Source organism: Nyctereutes procyonoides, unplaced genomic scaffold, assembly GCF_905146905.1.
Source record: "Nyctereutes procyonoides isolate TBG_1078 unplaced genomic scaffold, NYPRO_anot_genome, whole genome shotgun sequence".
NCBI classification, from domain to species: Eukaryota; Metazoa; Chordata; class Mammalia; order Carnivora; family Canidae; genus Nyctereutes; species Nyctereutes procyonoides.
The window spans coordinates 3,703,011-3,721,182 of NW_026575124.1; the positions used below are offsets into that span (position 1 = coordinate 3,703,011).

General features: G+C 51.0%; 1 protein-coding gene across 1 annotated transcript; it reads right to left on the reverse strand.

Moving 5' to 3' along the window:
- Window positions 1-9,723: 9,723 nt before the first annotated feature.
- Window positions 9,724-15,766, reverse strand: KRT3 (keratin 3). The gene is made up of 9 exons (XM_055336999.1): window positions 15,092-15,766; window positions 13,809-14,029; window positions 13,194-13,254; window positions 12,786-12,881; window positions 12,327-12,491; window positions 11,773-11,898; window positions 11,235-11,455; window positions 10,860-10,894; window positions 9,724-10,383 (listed from the first exon to the last, which is right to left on the reverse strand). Exons 1-9 carry the CDS (start codon window positions 15,764-15,766, stop codon window positions 10,046-10,048), a joined length of 1,938 nt encoding a protein of 645 aa, XP_055192974.1. The 3' UTR covers window positions 9,724-10,045.
- Between the last annotated feature and the right edge of the window lie 2,406 nt (window positions 15,767-18,172).

Here is an 18,172-nt window from a genome sequence, read left to right on the forward strand (position 1 = left end):
CTGTGTTCTAATCTGTCAAATCCTTTTCTACCTGGTGGTTTTGTAGTGAGACTCACAGGATATGACATAAGTGAAAGTCCCTTGAAAATTACAAAATGCCACACTAGAGTAAGGTCATTGAGGTCTAACAGGAAGCCTGTCATCAGGAACTTGAGAAGACCTGGTTCAAATCCCTTGTCTACCTTGTGCTAATTAGTGACCTTGGACAAGGTACTTGCCTTCTCTGAGCCTCTCTTTCTTTATTTGTAAAATGAGGATTCTATCCTACTTGCAAGATTGTTTTGGGATTTTAAACAGGGTCCAGGGAAAAAAAATGCTTGGATTTTTTTAAATCAGCACTATCTATGTGTAGACAATCCATGAAGGGGATCTGTGCTGGGTTCTTGAGACATTTACTCCACCCATCAACTGAATGCCAGTCCCCCTTTGTGAGGTCTTTATTCACATTCTTTGCAGTTCTCCTAAAAGCTGATCAAATGCCTCCCTGGGAGGAAAGCTGAGCCAGGCTCGCTCCAGGTGAGAGCCCAAAGCAAACAAGAACAGACATCTCTGTCTCTGATTCCCTTCCCCTCCCGTGGCTCCTTTGCTGAGGCAGCAGATGGCAGTTTCCCGAGTGTGGTTCATCTCTGCCACCCTGGCATATGCTGCAACGGAGGGATAGAGAGAGGCAATGGGCAGGTCACAAAAGCACAGGTTTGGGTTGGGTTGCCCATCCCACATCTCCTGAGCCTGCCAAAGCATCACCCTATTTAGCCTGTTGAGATTGTTTTCTCAGCAGTTGACTGAAGCTTCTGGAAATAACCAGACTTAGCATCCTCGGCAATATTTCTCTTATTCACTGCAGGATCTTTTAGAGCAGTGGCGTCTAAATGGGCTGCCTGCTGCCAGCAGTCTGAGTTCTTCTAATCCCTCACCTGCCAGAAGCTTCCATGTAAAGGTTGCCAAGTGGCTAAGTGCTCTGGATCCTTATTTCCTCACCCATAAATTAGGAGAAATTGTTACCAACCAGAGTTATTCCCTCTAACCAAATTGTTCTCTGATATTCAACTGCAGTGAGAATGCTTCGGAGTTGCCCATAATATAATTGGGGGTGGAGGAATGACTCGTGAGACAGCAGTCACGACCTCTCGGTCAAAGTGAGAAGACATCCTTCTCTACCTGTGAACCGAGGATGAAGGGGTGATAGTTACATGCCCTGTATACATGCGGATTCACAGATCCAATTTTCAAGATGATCATTAATTTTTCCTCCAAAGAACGAAAAATGAATAGTCATTCTAGATATGCTACTCCTGGACTAAGTATCATCATGTTCCACTCTCTACTATGTTGAAATAAAAGCTTATATTGGACATTACACAGTGTATGAACCATCATTCAGGTAACATCTTCTTTCATTAAGATAACACTTTTTTTTAAAAAATAGGTGATGGCAATAAAGGAGGGTACTTATTATGATGAGCACCAGATGTTGTATGTAAGTTTTGAACCACTACATTGTACACCAGAATCTAATATGACCCTCTATATCAACCAACTGGAATTAAAATAAAAACTTTTTGAAAATAAAATTAAAATATCACTACTGAAATAACTTTAACAAATGAACAGTAAAAATATATTACCATAGAGAGCTAGATCCCTTTATAGCCAATGTGTTTTTTGGGTTTTTTTGTTTGTTTGTTTGTTTGTTTGTTTGTTTGTTTGTTTGTTTTATTCATGAGAGACACAGAGAGAGGCAGAGACACAGGCAGAGGGAGAAGCAGGCTCCATGCAGGGAGCCCGATGCGGGACTCGATCCTGGGACTCCAGGATCACGCCCTGAACTGAAGGTAGACGCTCAACCACTGAGCACTGAGCACCAGGCGTCCCTATAGCTAATGTCTGATAAAGAAGAACAAATCTGTTGAATGACTATATTGTAAACCAGAAGCTAATATAACACTGTATGTTAACTATACTGGAATTAAAATTTTAAACTTTTAAAAAAAAAAGAACAAATCTAAGTATGGGTAAATCTTTGTGTTACTAAATCTTAGTTACTAGCAATCATAACTCATTCTAGTTCTGATCATCTCTCCAGACTTGATTATACTCTTCAACTCACCCCTACATCCTTACCTCACACTAGATTCTCTCCCAGGGCTTATCTGGGGCAAAATTCTATCCTCCAAGATAGATTTGATTTAAAAAAAAAAATAAGTTCTGTGGCCAAATAAATTTGGAAAATGAAAATCCTATAGCTTTTTCTTAGGGTTTTAATAAAGCACATTCACACTTTTATTTTTTTTTAAATTTTTATTTATTCATGATAGTCACACAGAGAGAGAGAGAGAGAGAGAGAGAGGCAGAGACACAGGCAGAGGGAGAAGCAGGCTCCATGCACCGGGAGCCCGACGTGGGACTCGATCCCGGGTCTCCAGGATCGCGCCCTGGGCCAAAGGCAGGCGCCAAACCACTGCGCCACCCAGGGATCCCACATTCACACTTTTAAAGCCCTGAGAAGTCATATAGGAAAAATAATCTACTTTTACTTAGAGTTTCCCAAACAAACCTAATAACAAAACCTTTCTATCTTAACCACTATCAATATACATTTAGAGAAACACTAGTCCAGATATGCATCCAGAATGAATGAGAACATGCCAATAGGGCAGCCAGGGAGTTAAGGCATACAGTCAGAGAGACTTGCCTCATCCCCAGAGAGAAAGCACTTGCTCCATGCGTGAGAGAGGAAGTCGAGAGCAGAATAAAGCCTGCGGGTTGATGAAATCAGGTGAAGAGCTCTGGGATTTTGGAAAATGGAGCAGGTCCCTGAAGACAAATTTTCCCGTCAATGCAGATTTCTCACCGGCTTTGGATCATGCTGAGTCTTTCTGAAAGCCATTGGTCTTCCCTCAGGAAGCACCATGCGGAAGGGGCCTCATCCTTTTCATTGGCATGCTGAATTTTCTGAAGCTAAATGATAGCACTTCTCTCTTTCCTTGCAGGTGGTGGGGTGGAAAACATGGAGACCTTGAGTTAGGCATCTGTTCAAACCCCAGCCTCACCACTTTCCAGTTCCAAGGCCTCGGGGTACTGGGTGGCTCAGTCGGTTGAGTGTCTGTCTTCAGCTCTCAGGTCATGATCTCAGGGTCTGGGATGGAGTCTCACATTGGGCTCCCCACTCAGCAGGGAGTCTGCTCCTCCCTCTGCCCCTCACTCCACTCATGCTCACTCTCTCTCTCACACTCTCTCTCTCTCCAATAAATACATAAAATCTTTAAAAAGGCGGGGGGGGGGGCCTCCAGTGAGTCACTTTACTCTCTGCCCTCAGTCTTCTGTTAGCATAACCACCTCATTGGGTTGCTGTGAAGACTATAGGAAGCAGCATTGGAAGCGCCTAGACAGGGCAAGTAGTCAGCATATGGCAGCCCCTGTGATGATGATGTTGGTGTACAGAGCCCTCCTAGAAGTTACCAGTTTGGAGGCTGAAAAGAGGGAGGAATGCTAAGGAGTAGGTAGCCCAGTTTAAAGTCAATGAAGCACTGCGGTCTGATAATTTTGCATCAGATTGCAAGGAATCACGGCATGGGCATGGCAAGTTCTGTAAAAGCCAGTCTTCCACACCTGGCCAAGCCAGTTTCCCAACAGGGGCTCATCAATAATGCAGTCCATCAGTCGATAAATATTTGAGCTACTGCGTATTTCCCAGAATTGTGCGTACTACGATTTAGTGACAATATTTTATTTCCTCTTTTAAATCTTTGCTCCTTTCACCTATCTGTAAAAAGAATATACAAATGGCTAATGTTGAGTGAGTGCCTGCTGCACACCAGGCACTGAATTAAGCTATTTACAAGTATCATTTCTAATGGTCATAAAAATGCTGCAAGGTCAGAACGTTCACTCACATTTTACAGATAAGGCCACAAGCTTAGTGAGGTTAATTAATTTGCCCCAAATCAATTAGCTGACCGATCCAGGATTTCAGTTAGCCTACCCAAAGCCTATCGTGGATTCATGTGGACTTCAGCAAGTCAAATCACACCACCCAGAGTGAAAAGTCCACTTGGACATTTAAAGAGCCCACCCACAGAATGTGATGGCCAATCATGCCTGGAAGCATCCACTTGTATGAATGAAAATAGTTTTAAACCTTATGAATTCCTCTTTGGCATCAAAGAGAAAGACCCATCATCATCAAGGTGTTTGCCCCGGTTGATCTCTGGCTTCTCTAAGGGAGATCAGAACTCTCTAGAATTGCAGGTGGACCTGCCCCCTCTCCCAGGGCCTGGGAACCCTGGAAAAGCCTATCCTGCTAACACAGGAACTTCAGGTTTGGAGCTTCTGGCTCCTCAAGACTCTGGAGAGCTGTTAGCACACTCCAGAGCTAGTACAGGAGAGGGCATCCCAGGGGCGACCAAATCAGTGGGCCCCATTCGGCCATAGAGCCCAGTGGTTACCAGTGTGGGCTTTGGATCTGAGGCCCAGGTCTGCCACTGCCATGGCTGATGCCAGGTGTGTTACCCTGCCTCTCGAGTCCCAGATTCCTCATCTAGAAAATGAGGATAATTATCACCTGCCTCCTCTGATGAGGATTAAAGGAAATGACACGTGCAAATTGCCCGGTGTACGTCTTGCATCAGTAAGTGCTGAACAACAGTGAGCTGTTTAATCGCGTGGTTTTTGTGAAATATGTCAGGATGGCAATTGCATTTAAGAGCCCACCCTACCCTTTTCCAGCACCTCATTAGCTCAGTAAAATTCACAGTGTCACAGAGGAGACAGTGTGAGCACTGAGAGTCACAAAGACAAAGAAGGTGCATCTGTCCTTCCATTCTAGTGTGAAGAACAGTGAAGTTAGTCATTTTAAATTTTTTTTTATTTATGATAGTCACAGAGAGAGAGAGAGGCAGAGACACAGGCAGAGGGAGAAGCAGGCTCCATGCACCGGGAGCCCGACGTGGGATTCGATCCCGGGTCTCCAGGATCGCGCCCTGGGCCAAAGGCAGGCGTCAAACCGCTGCGCCACCCAGGGATCCCTGAAGTTAGTCATTTTAATATAAAATGGCAAGTGAGAGAAAGGGGTTAACAGGTCTGGCAGGAGCCCAGCAGACCTCAGAACCATGTGGCAGTCCAGGAAAGCCTGCAGGAGGCAGTACCTAAGTGATCTTCAGTGGTAAGTAAGAGCCAGTCAAGGGACACCTGGGTGGCTCAGCCAGGTAAGTCTGCCTTCAGCTCAGGTCGTGATCCCAGGGTCGATGGGATGGAGCCCTGCATTGGGCTCCCTGCTCAGCAGGGAGTCTGCTTATCCCTCTGCCCCTCACTCCACTCATGTGCTCGCTCTCTCATTCTCTCTCTCCCAAAATAACTAAATAAAATATTAAAAAAAAAAAAGAGGGAGAGAGAGAGAGCTAGTCAAGGAACTGAAGGTAGAATGAGTATTCCCAAAAAAGGGAACAAACAGGCTGTCAAAGGCACAGAGGTCTAAAACAGTGAGGTTTATTCCAGAACTGCAAGACTTCACAAGTCATTGGCACAGGTCTAGCAAATACCCATGTAAGGCCCCATTGCTTGCCTTGCTTCTTCTCCCTGTCTTTGTCCAGAGTAGAAGGGCATTTCCATTTTAAAACAAACACCTAAGAATGTCTTCCTCCCTCAAAGTCAGGATGGTCTCTATTCAGCTCACATCTAACCAAGACCGGTATGGCCAAGGATCCTTTCCTAAGGAGAGGGGTGAATGAGATGACCCCTTGCTTGGGTGCAGAGTTTCTCAACAGCAGCCCTATTGACCCTTACAGCTGAATAATTCGTTGTCGGGGGTCTGCCTTGTGCATTGTAGGATGCTAAGCAGCAACCAGTCCTTCACCCTCTAGGTGCCCGTAGCACTCCTCCAGTTGCAACAACCAAAAATGTCAGCAGACATTGCCATGTGTTCTCTGGTAGGGGAGGGGAGATTGCCCCCAATGAAAATCACTGCTTTACTGCCATCTAGAACTATCCTTTCCCGCTCCCATCTTTTCTAGAACTTGATGTCACCATGGATCCTAAGGATATCAGATTGTTCCCACAACACCCCCATCAGTGATTTCCTAGGAGAACCAACTGGCCTTCTGCCTGGGCTGGAAGTATTAGTGGTGATTAGCTTGATTTTAGACCACAAAAGATATGTGCATTGTACAGTTCACATCCCAGAAGATCTCATGAGAGATACAGATAAAATATGTGAAAAGATATTTTCAACTCAAGTGAGTTTTTCTCAGTCTTCCCAAGATTGTTGCAAGATGTCTATATTTCCAGCCTTGGAAGTAGAGGGAGAATGCACAGGTGCCAGGCTGCTGAGAAGACAGAAAAGGGGCAGCCCAAATCCCAACCTGTGAGATTTCTGATGGTTGCCTAACAAACCCCACCCAGCTGTAGGCAAAACAGAGCAGAGTCACACAGAGAGTTTCCTACAAATTACCCAGAACTTTCTATGCAAATCCTGATCATCAGATTCTTGTGGGGTGAACAATCCCCAGGTTCTCTGAGCTGAGCCTTTTGTGGCCGTGTCCCCATTACTGTTAATATTTGCTCTGGCCCGTAGCCTACATCCCAGAGGGAGAAAGAATGAAAAAACCTGAAATCTAAAAACCCATCTTGGTGTCCTTAACATCCAGGAATGTGTGAACCAGTGAGTCAACAAGCTCTTAGAACAGGAAGGGGCTGTTTGCAGCATTCTTCCCAGGTGGAGGGTGGGGAGGCAGTTAGCAGAGAGGAATGGATGGGGACAGGAGTGGGGTGAGGGATAGCAGTTGGGTCCCTGCGTCATCACAGGAGGATGCACCCCTCCACACCTAAGGAGTAAACAAAGAGGAATGAAACAAAGCAGAGAAAGCAGAAGAAATATTCAACCACTGACCAATGGCCCCAAATTCCAGTTTAGGGCATTCAAGTCAGCATTATTCAACCATCTCAGAGAGTTTCCTTTTGGGCAAACAAACATGCCTCAGAGGACAGGAAAAGAATGGACAACACAGCACTAATTGGCTCCTTACTCAACGAATAAAAAAAGTCAAGTGCAAAAGAGCAACCCCAAGCCCAAAGACTTAGGAGCGCCTGAAAAATCACCATGGGATTTCACACAGAAATTCTGTAAAAGCTGAAGCAAAGAAAGAAAAGAAGAGCACTCGGAATCAGGCCAAGTTCCCTGGAAGTGTTTTCATCCCAGATCAGAAATGATCAGGGCTGGATGGAGAGTATCCAGCCAAGCATGGAGTTAACTCCTTCGGTCTCAGGTCTCAGCCCCAAATTCACTGACTTGGTCATTCCTCTGGGACAATGACGCCTTCAAGAAACCGCCCTCTACATGGTGCCATTCTTCCTCAGGCAGCCTACCCCTCTGGGTACTTCTCTCCTTTAGAAGCTGCATAGATTCCCCTCTGCCACCTGAAGACTACTTAGGTGGTGGGGATCTCCTGTAAGCCAGCCCCACCCCGCCCAGGATGCACAGGGGGCAGTGGGCATAGACTAGAGTCCAGGGAGAACAGCAAAGAAAAGAGGCCACCGGCTGAATGTGAACTTTGAAACCCACGAACAGTGTCCCCAGAAAGGCTGGCCCTGTTCTGAGCTTCCCTCGGAGCCCATTTAGAAACCCCTTGACTTCTTAGGGGTAGGCATTCTAGAAAACCTGGACCAGGCTCTACTGCCTGGCTGACTGTTCTCTTCTCCCTGTCTCTAGTTGCTGGAGCTCAGCCTGGGCCCTCTTCTCTTCCCTCCACCTAAGAGAGCGCACCAGTTCCCGGGCTCCAGAAACTACCCTAAATGTCCTTATGCAGACGACGTCCAACTTGAGTCTCCAGTCCTGACATGTGTCCCTTCGAAACCACATTCACCACTCCAGCTGTGGGCCACATGTCTATCTCGGGAGCAGCTCAAACCTGCCTAAAGCCGAGCTCCTGAAGAACCTCCTCAGACCCATCCAACCTTCCATCCCTCCCCTCCCCTCCCTCGGCAGACGGCACCAGCACCACCCAGCTGCTCCCGCTGGCAAACCAGGCAGCACAGCCACATCTTCCTTCTCCTTTGCCCACCCCGCATCCGATCTGCTCACAACTCCTGCCATTTCTCCACGTCAGCCCCCAGGTTCTCCTCTTCATACACTTATCACAGCTTGAAGTTCTTTTATCTGTTCGCTTGCTTCCTTTGTTGTTGTCGTACTCCCTTACTACAACGATGGCAGGACATCTTATTTTTGCTCACCGACGTATCTCCAACATTCACGCAGTGCCCAAGAGTTAACTTAATGAATATTGGTTGAAGGAAGGAATTCATGAACAATGACTTTGTCCAGGGGGAAGCAGCTGTCCCGTCACTAGCCTGGCACCTTCCCACCCGGCCAACCGTCTGAACTGGGGCCTCATCTAGTCTTGTCCACGAAGGGATGCCGGCCAGAAAGGCACCTTCCTGCCCAAAGTTGAAGCAATAACTACCAAATCTCCCCTTCTCCGAAGAGTCTTCCTGGGAAATCAGATAGAATTGGCCCTGGATCGCTCTGCTAAGTGAGAACATGGCATCCCCATATGAACCTCAAGCCCCAGTTTCTGTTTTTCTTTAATTATCATTTCTCTTCTCTGAAAGAAATTCAGCTTTGGTCTAGGATGGAAATATTGCCTCCTCGGCTCAGCTGGGCTAAATGTTTCTACTCCACTGCCTACATGTTCTCTGGGTGCCCAGGCAGCTGGCCACGTCAGGAGGGCAGCAACTGTAGCCTCAGAGACAGTGCGGGACAGGGGCAGGAGCTCCAGACTCGGGATACTTGGGTGCACTCCCTGCTCAGACCCTCAGAGGCTCTAGGACCCCAAGCAGACCACCGCACCTCTCTGAGCCTCAGTCTCCTCCTTTGCAAATAAAGCTCTTGGACTCCTTGACCCTGAGTTTCTTTCAGCCATGACCTTCCAGACAGTACTGCCATGGCCAACTAATACTTTATCAGGGCTTCCTGGGGCTAGAAGCTTCCATGACTGGCACACAACCTGAGGACCCGGAGTGCATGCAGACAGATGTAGGATATTTTCTGAGGGGTGTCCAGAGTTTTTTACCCAGAAGGAGGCCTCTGTGGGAAATGCTGGGTTAAAGACAGCTAACAGGTAGTCTTTGTTACAAGACTTCTCAGAACCTCTAATATGTGCTCCAAAGAGGAAAGATTTAATGGACACGGAATGCTTTTCTGCAGGGCACCCCCAGCAGGCTGGGGTTTGTGGTCAGACTTTGAGATGGGTGGCTCTCGGAAGATCCCTGCCTGGTCCTGGGGCTCTAGTAGCTCACCCCTTCCCAGGTGCAGCTTGATGGGGGGAAGGCTTCCAGGATGTCAGCTGGAGTAGGGACTAGTGCCAAGGAAAGAAATCCTTTGACCCCAAGCCCCCCAGCAACCCAAGGGCCTCTTAGGTTCCCCCAAATGAGAGAAGGCAAGGGGGAGATAGTAGTCCACAGGTTCCACCTTCCTCTCTAAGAACTGTGAGGCCACACGACCTCCTGGAGTGTGAGGGCCCCCATGCCTCCACCCCCACCCCCAATCAACCAATACATGAACCACCAGCTCTCGCCCATCTGGATCCCACACAGTGGACAGTAGGGAGTGCCCGCCTTCAGGCCAGAGCATCAGCGCTCCAGCTGTTGTGCGGATCAGCCGCAAGCCCCCTGGGAGAGGGCGACAGGGGTCAGGCCAGGGAGGAGCCGGGTGGCCAGGACCCAAAGGCCGGATTGAAACACAATGCACTTTATTGGCGACAGAATGGTTGGCAGAGGGGTCCGTGTGTTATGTACATCAGGGCTGGTGACCATTCCCCCCAGGGAGGGGACCCCAAGGGCAGGAGAGGGCGGTGGCAGAGGCCACACCTGGACAATCGGGCACAGAGGGGAGCCCGAGCTGCTGCTTGGCCAGGGGTCCGGATGCAGGAGGAGCCAGAGGCCTGAGTCGTCTAGCCCCCCAGGAGCGGCCCAGGGCAGGGGTCGGTGCAGGGGAGCGGGCTGGGGGGCACCGAGGGCGGAGGGGAGAGGCGGCTGCGGGCAGGGGGTGCGGCGCTCATCTGGAGCTGCGCTGCGAGGACTGAGACAACTTGATGCTGCCGCCCCGGCTGCTGCCCGAGCTGAAGCCTCCGCCACTGAGCCCGCAGCGACCCCCGGAGCCGGAGCTGAGACCGCCCGCCCGGCCCCAGCCGCCACCTGTGCCTCCTCCTGCGCCCCAGCTGCCGCCCAAGCCGCCGCCCAAGCCACCTGCCACCGATGTCCCGCCGAAGCCACCGCCGAAGCCACCTGCCGCAGATGTCCCGCCGAAGCCACCGCCGAAGCCACCTGCCGCCGATGTCCCACCGAAGCCACCGCCAAAGCCACCTGCCGCCGATGTCCCGCTGCTGAGCACGGCTGCAGGGGAAAGGAGGGAGCAGCGATCAGTGATCGGGCCCAGCACCCACCCCCCTGTATCATAACTGCCGACCCCCTGGGCCCGGGATGCTGGGGAGGCCACCAAGGCCGCTTTGCTCCTGGTCCTCCCTGTGATATGTTCTAATGACACAAGGTGCTCGCCCCATGGTGCTAAGTCGTTAGGAATTTTCCAGCAGTTCCTACAATCAATTCTTGATGATCCCGCTGAAGACCTCCCAGAATTTCTCCTCCCATTAACAGGCCCCCTAATGGATATTCCCCATTCCGTCCAGACCTATTAATAGTGTCCTAAACCCAGAACAATTACCAAAGCAGGCCCGCCGCCCCTTCCACCCACAGAGAACCTCTCCAACTTCCCTGAAGGGTTTCTTAACTAAGGTGCTGCTGCCCTGTGTTAGTTCAGGGCACTGATTTCAGAATCAGTTCTGACTGTCGTGGTTGTTTCGGCTACTTACAGATGCTGACAGCGCTCTGGCACTCTCCAGACATCCTGTACGAGAAAGCAAAAGAAAGATAGCTCTGTCACAAAACAAATTTCCAGCAATTTTTCGTAGGTGAAGGTGTCGAACAGGAACCAGAACTGAATTTGGAAGCCAGGCCGATGAGCACCCTCCTGCACCCCTTCTCCGGCCGTAACAGAGCCCTGTGCGCGCCGGCTCCGTGTGCGCTCACGCCCTGCGGAGAGTGGGCTGCTGAAAGCGACGAGGCCTATGGCAGAGGGGGGCCTCTCCTATACAGCAGGCGTCCGTTCCCATTTGCCCCGTCACTTACCTGGCCCTCAGCATGTACCTTCGGTCAGGAAAGGTGAGAAGATGGAATTAGAGGCTCACCTGCACTCCTCGCCCTCCAGCAGCTTGCGGTAGGTGGCGATCTCCACGTCCAGGGCCAGCTTGACGTTCATGAGCTCCTGGTACTCCTTCAGCAGCCGGGCCAGGTCATCCTTGGCCTGCTGGAGGGCAGCCTGCAGCTCTTGGAGCTTGGCATTGGCGTCCTTGAGGGCCAGCTCCCCACGCTGCTCAGCCTCGGCGATGGCCGTCTGCAGGTTGGCATTCTAGGGCAGGGAGAGGCGGGGGAAGAGGTGAGCCTAGGACGAGGGCCCCAGACCCTCTGAATCTTGCAATAGCTTGTCCCATAGCAAGCATCTGAAAGCCAGGCAACATCACTTTCCCCTCTATCTTGTCTTCATCCACCAAGATATCTTCCCTATAGATTACCAGCTGTCTAGACTGGCTTGGCCTTTGAACTCCCCAGAGGCCAGTGCTGCCGGAGATGACCCCAGAAGCCCACCCACTCCAGACCAGGGGTTCTGAGATCCTCACCCCCACCCCCACCAGTCCGTCTCGGTACCAGTATCCATTGCCAGCCTACCTGCTTCTTAACATTCTCGATCTCAGCCCGCAGCCTCTGAATCATCCTGTTGAGCTCCATGATCTCACTCTTGGTGTTCTTCAGGTCGTCCCCGTGTCTGCCGGCCGTGGTCTGCAGCTCTCCCAACTGGAGAGCAGAAGGGAAGATGGGGTATGGATGCAGTTTTGCCTGACGGGTTTCTCCATCCCTGACATCACCCACCCAACCTTGAGGTGCTTAGTAAGCATTTGTTCGGATGACACTGTTTATGTCAGCAGGGACACTTCTGAGGCAGCAGGGAAGAGAAGACCTGGGTTGCCGTGGTACTTCTCCCTCCCTGCAGTCCCTGAGCAAGCTAGAATCTGCCCCATGTGGCCTGGCAGGGGGCAGTGGAACCACTTTCCATGCAGGGGCAGCACTTTCTGCAGCTGAACAACCATTAGAAAGACCTCTCCAGAGAGCAGAACCAAGAGGGTTCACGCAATGACCACGGGGGACTCCCCACCCAGCAGCCCCATAGGCCACAGCCCCCCTGAGACCCTCAGTAGACCCTCTGAGAGGTGCCTCACTCTCACCTTGGTCTGGTACAATGCCTCAGCCTCTGCCTTGCTCCTCTGGGCGATGTCCTCATACTGGGCCTTGACCTCGGCGATGATGCTGTCCAGGTCCAGGCTGCGGTTGTTGTCCATGGACAGCACCACGGATGTGTCACTGACATGGCTCTGCATCTGGGACAGCTCCTGCCAACACAGAGGGGCCTGTTAACTCTTGGGGCGTCTGCAACAAGCACACAGAGGCCCAGAAAGACTCCTGAACAGCAGATCTGTTGTTCTCTGACTCAGCTCTGAAGCTGCATCTGCCCTACCCTGGCCCCCAGCCCTTCAGAGAACCCCATGTCAGCAGTCCATCCTGCGGAACCCCAACAAGGGGCCCTATCTCTAGGCTGTCTTCCTGGGCCCTAGATACTAAAGTGCCCCAGGCCCTGAGAATATCTCACCTTCCCTTGCCCCCCCCTTAGGAGATAGCCTCCTCACCATATCATAGAGGGTTGTCAGGAAGTTGATTTCATCCATTAAGGCGTCCACCTTGGCCTGAAGCTCCACCTTGTTCATGTAGGCGGCGTCCACATCCTGAGAAAGACAGAAGCAGAAAGGCCTCATTCCCCACAAGGAACAAACAACAAACTGCACATGTAGCAGGAAAGAGTCAGGACAGGCTGAGGACTGACTGGTTCTTGTCCAAGGCTGGTCTCCCATCTGGGATGGTTCAAAACAAAACAAAGAAACTGACTCTTTTAGGGATCTATCTTTCCAGACTACGACACACCTGGCTTCTGCTTTTTTTACCCTTCCTGCCTGAACTCGGCAGCTCCTTGGTGGTGGAGTAAGCTCAGCTGGAAACCTGTGCCCACAAGCCCCAGGAACTTCACACACAGCCCTTACCTTCTTCAGGGTCACAAATTCATTCTCAGCAGCTGTACGTTTATTGATTTCATCCTCATACCTGTAAGGATTTTAAAAAAGGAATAGCTGAGTTCAGGTTTTGAGGTAGTCATAAACACCGCTTTTGTCTGAAGCTCTGAAAGTTCATCTCTCCATCCCTGTCCCTCTGCTGCCCCTCTTAGCTGAACACATCCTCCTTACCATCCCCCCTATAAGTTAGGAGGACCGGCCATTCCAGTGTGTCCAAGCACACTGGCCTGGTTTTAGCACTGACCGTCCCATGTCCTGAGAAGACCCCATCCTAGGGAAACTGGGACTGTTGGTCACTACACCATGAGTTGTCCCAGCATCCTTCAGATCCTAGAACCAGAATCTTTCCCAACATGGGTCACAAGGAAGTGCTTCCTCAACCCTAAACTCTTCCTTCTTGCCATTACTTTACTTGTCCTTGGAGAAGGAGGGCGAGTGGAGAGCCCAATGACCCAGCTGCCCTCAGTGAAGGTAAAGAGAGGAAGCCAGGCTAGGTGACACCACTGCCGCCGGCAGGAGGAAGAGCTGGGACTCCGAGACGGGGCTGCCCAGGGGCAACTTCCTACTCATGCCTCTGTCACTCACTTCTTCTTGAAGTCTTCCACCAGGTCCTGCATGTTCCTCAGCTCCGAGTCCAGGCGGCCCCTCTCCCCCAGGACGCTATCCAGGTAGCTCCGCTGGGTGCTGATGTAGTTCTCAAAAAGGGGCTCTAGGTTGTTGGTGCCTGTGATGGAATTTGTGCCCTGCTGCTGGAGCAGGCTCCACTTGGTCTCCAGGACCTTGTTCTGCTGCTCCAGGAAGCGCACCTGCAGGGCATCGGGGGAAGCCGCATCAGGCAGCAGCAGCAGAGGAACAGGGGGGCCTTGGCTCCCTGAACCTCAGGTAGGACTGAGGGTCTGAATCTCCCCATCCCCCAGCACAAAGGCCTAGAAAGGATGCGAAGGTAGGTCCCTACTGTACCCTACTGTAGCTGGAGAGGCTATGGGCAGATGATTGCTCCAGTCGGGCCACTTAAGATGCAGCATGGTTGGGAAGTTACAGGAGGAGGAGAGAAAGGTGGGGAAATTGGAAGTAGCCCCTGTCCCAGAAGCAGAGTTGTAAAGATGACCACCAAGTGCTCTCCAAGGACCTTGGGACTCTACCCCAACTTCCAAAAATAGAGTCTACTCTCTGCAGAAAGGCGCTTGAACCTCAGCGGCATAGCTTCCGCCTAAAGCTCTGCTGACACTCAGCCCTTCAGGATGTGAATCACTGGGAACTGATACAATTGAAATGTCACAATCAGCACTACAGGAGGGCGGCCCGTCGGTGTAACCCAGCCTGGTCTGGAGGGCACAAGCACCCTTCTCTTCCTGACCAGGTCAATTAGAGGTGCAAATTAGTTGCCAGCTTGTCTGCAGCCCTCCAAGGACTAAGGTTCCAGGTAAGCCTCTTTAATCCCTTCTCGAGGGCATCCACCGCCTTTGCCTGGCATGGGGGCATGGAGGCAACAGGCCTCCCGGAAACCCTGAAAGGGCAGCCAGTTCTGGAAAATGCCAAGTTCTGGGTCAGACCCTCTCCTGCCAGTGGTCGTGGCTCTTGACATATGTTGCCAGTCAAGGCCTAGATAAGGCAACGGTCAGGAGATGTGAGCAGGGAGCCAGACAAGCGGGACTTGGGGATATCCAGGACCAAAGAGGGGCCCATTGTCTTCCCACTCAGGTGACCATTTGGGCAAGCTCATCAGCCCTTAACGTCTTTCTAGAACCCTAGAGTGCTACCTAACCATCCCCTCCAGCCTGGCTCATCTGAGATTGATCCTGAGCGCTGTCTAGATGTCAAACTCAAAGTCCCAGCCTAGAAATGGGGCCCAGTAAAAGCTCCATCACCTTGTCGATGAAGGAGGCAAACTTGTTGTTGAGGGTCTTGATCTGCTCGCGCTCCTGGGTCTTCACTTGCCCGATCTGGGGGTCGATCTCCACATTGAGGGGCTGCAGGAGGCTCTGGTTGACAGTCACCTCCTGGATCCCCCCGGGGAAGCCACCAGGACCACCAAAGCCACCAGGACCAAAGCCACCAGGGCCACCAAAGCCACCAGGCCCTCCAAAGCCACCAGCTCCACCAAAGCCACCAGCCCCACCAAAGCCACCAGCCCCACCAAAGCCACCAGCCCCACCAAAGCCACCAGCTCCACCAAAGCCACCAGCCCCTCCTCCAAAGCCACCTCCTATTCCTCTGCCACCACCAAAGCCACCTCCATAGCCACCACCAAAGCCACCTCCATAGCCGCCCCCAAAGACACTGCCACAGCTGCTACGGCCTCCCCCAAAGCCACCAGCCCGGGAGCCACCAGCCACGCTGATGGAGATGCTCTTGTTGCCACCCAGGCTGTAGAGGCTGCGACTGCCGAAGCCTCCCGCTCCACCCCGGAACCCGCAGGCCCCTCCACTGGCTCCCCCGGAGCGGGCCACACTGCTCATCCTGCTGCTGCCTGAGACCACGGCGGAGCGGCCCGAGAAGCCCTGGCTGCCGCCACCAGATGTCTTGCAGACTTGTCTGTTCATGGTGAGAGAGCTTGATGAAAGAAAAGTACAAGAGTTAAGCAGGACACTGAGAGTCAGAGGAAGAGGGAAGGGAACTGAAGACCTGTGCAGAATAAATCCCTTTATATACCTCAAGGAGGTGGCTGGGCTCAAACGAAGGAGAGATAATTAATCCCAAATAGTCATGGGTGGGGTTTGCCTCCAAGGCAATAAGTTTGTTCCAGGCTACCAAACACACCTTAAAAATAATCTGAAATGGTAAAAATGCTAAGGTGGCAGGCTTACGTGGCCGGGAGTGGTGCCTGGCGTGCCCCATGCTTGGGCACGGCCACCTCCTAGCTTTGTCTGACAGGACCCAGGAGGCACACGCATCCCTGCCAGGTGCTCAGTGGCCACCTGCCTGCCCTCCGCTGTGGAAAGAGTGGAGTGGGAGGTAGGCTGCGGGGGTCCAGTTGTCTGGGTTGTGGAAACAGTGAAGCCCACTCCAAGACTCAGCGCAAGTGTCTCAACAGAAGGGCTGATTCCGTTCACCCCGCGGTCAACACGTGGTCATTGAACAGCCACTGTGTGCCCAGCTCTGCGCTGGGCTTGGGAAGGGACTGATGCCTCTCTTCCTCCCTTCCCGGAAACAAAGCTCAGAGCCATGACAAATCTGCCTCCTGGGCCCCCTCTCTGTCCCAGGCTGCAGCTCGGGAGGCAGTGGCATTTGGGTTCATGACGGTCTACTGAGAAAAAGGGCAGTTAACACCTATGTGCTTTGGGGACACCTGGGTGGCTCAGTGGTTGAGCCTCTGCCTTCCGCCCAGGGCATGACCCCAGGGTCCTGGGATCAAGTCCCACAACGGGCTCCCCGCAGGGAGCCTGCTTCTCCCTCTGCCTGTGTCTCTGCCTCTGTCTGCATCTCTCATGAATAAATAAATAAATAAAATAAAATCTTTAAAAAAAAAGCACCTATGCACTCTGATAAGACATTAGCAAAATTCAGCATGAGAAATGTTTGCTTGCTGGCTTGCTTGTTGGTTTTGAAAACTTCCCAGGGAAACTGTACGTTGTGCCACACCTTGGTGCATCTCTGAAGCTTATTTTCTTGCTCTGCACAGTTTTGGCACCTCTCTGGTTTCAGCCCAAGCCCCAGATGACTGGAAATTCAAACATCAATTCTACTACCTGTTCAACCAATATTTTTTTGTTTTTTTGTATATTTTTTATTGGAGTTCGATTTTCCAACATACAGCATAACACCCAGTGCTCATCCTGCCAAGTGCCCCCCTCAGTGCCCGTCACCCAGTCACCCCATCCCCCCGCCCACCTCCCTTTCCACCACCCCTAGTTCATTTCCCAGAGTTAGGAGGCTCTCATGTGCTGTCATCCTCACTGATATTTCCCACTCCTTTTCTCTCCTTTCCCCTTTATTCTCTTTCACTATTTTTTATATTCGCCTAATGAATGAGACCATATAATGTTTGTCGTTCTCCGATTGACTTATTTCACTCAGCATCATACCCTCCAGTTCCATCCATGTTGAAGCAAATGGTGGGTATTTGTCGTTTCTAATGGCTGAGGAATATCCCATTGTATACATAGACCACAGCTTCTCTATCCATCATCTGTCGATGGACACTGAGGCTCCTTCCACAGTTTGGCTATTGTGGACATTGCTGCTATGAACATCGGGGTGCAGGTGTCCCGGCGTTTCACTGCATCTGGATCTTTGGGGTAAATCCCCAGCAGTGCAATTGCTGGGTCGTAGGGCAGGTCTATTTTTAACTCTTTGAGGAACCTCCACACAGTTTTCCAGAGTGTCTGCACCAGTTCACATTCCCACCAACCGTGTAGGAGGGTTCCCCTTTCTCCACATCCTCTCCAACATTTGTGGTTTCCTGCCTTGTTAATTTTCCCCATTCTCACTGGTGTGAGGTGGGATCTCATTGTGGTTTGGATTTGTATTTCCCTGATGGCCAGTGATACGGAGCATGTTCGCATGTGCTTGTTGGCCATGCCTATGTCTTCCTCTGTGAGATTTCTCTTCATGTCTTTTGCCCATTCATGATTGGATTGTTTGTTTCTTTGGTGTTGAGTTTAATAAGTTCTTTAGAGATCTTGGAAACTAGCCCTTTATCTGCTACATCATTTGCAAATATCTTCTCCGATTCTGTAGGTTGTCTTTTAGTTTTGTCGACTCTTTCTTTTGCTGTGCAAAAGCTTCTTATCTTGATGAAGTCCCAATAGTTCATTTTTGCTTTTGTTTCTCTTGCCTTCATGGACGTATCTTGCAAGAAGTTGCTGTGGCCGAGTTCAAAAAGGGTGTTGCCTGTGTTCTCCTCTAGGATTTTGATGGATTCTTGTCTCACATTTAGATCCTTCATCCATTTTGAGTTTATCTTTGTGTCTGGTGCAAGAGAGTGGTCTAGTTTCATTCTTCTGCAC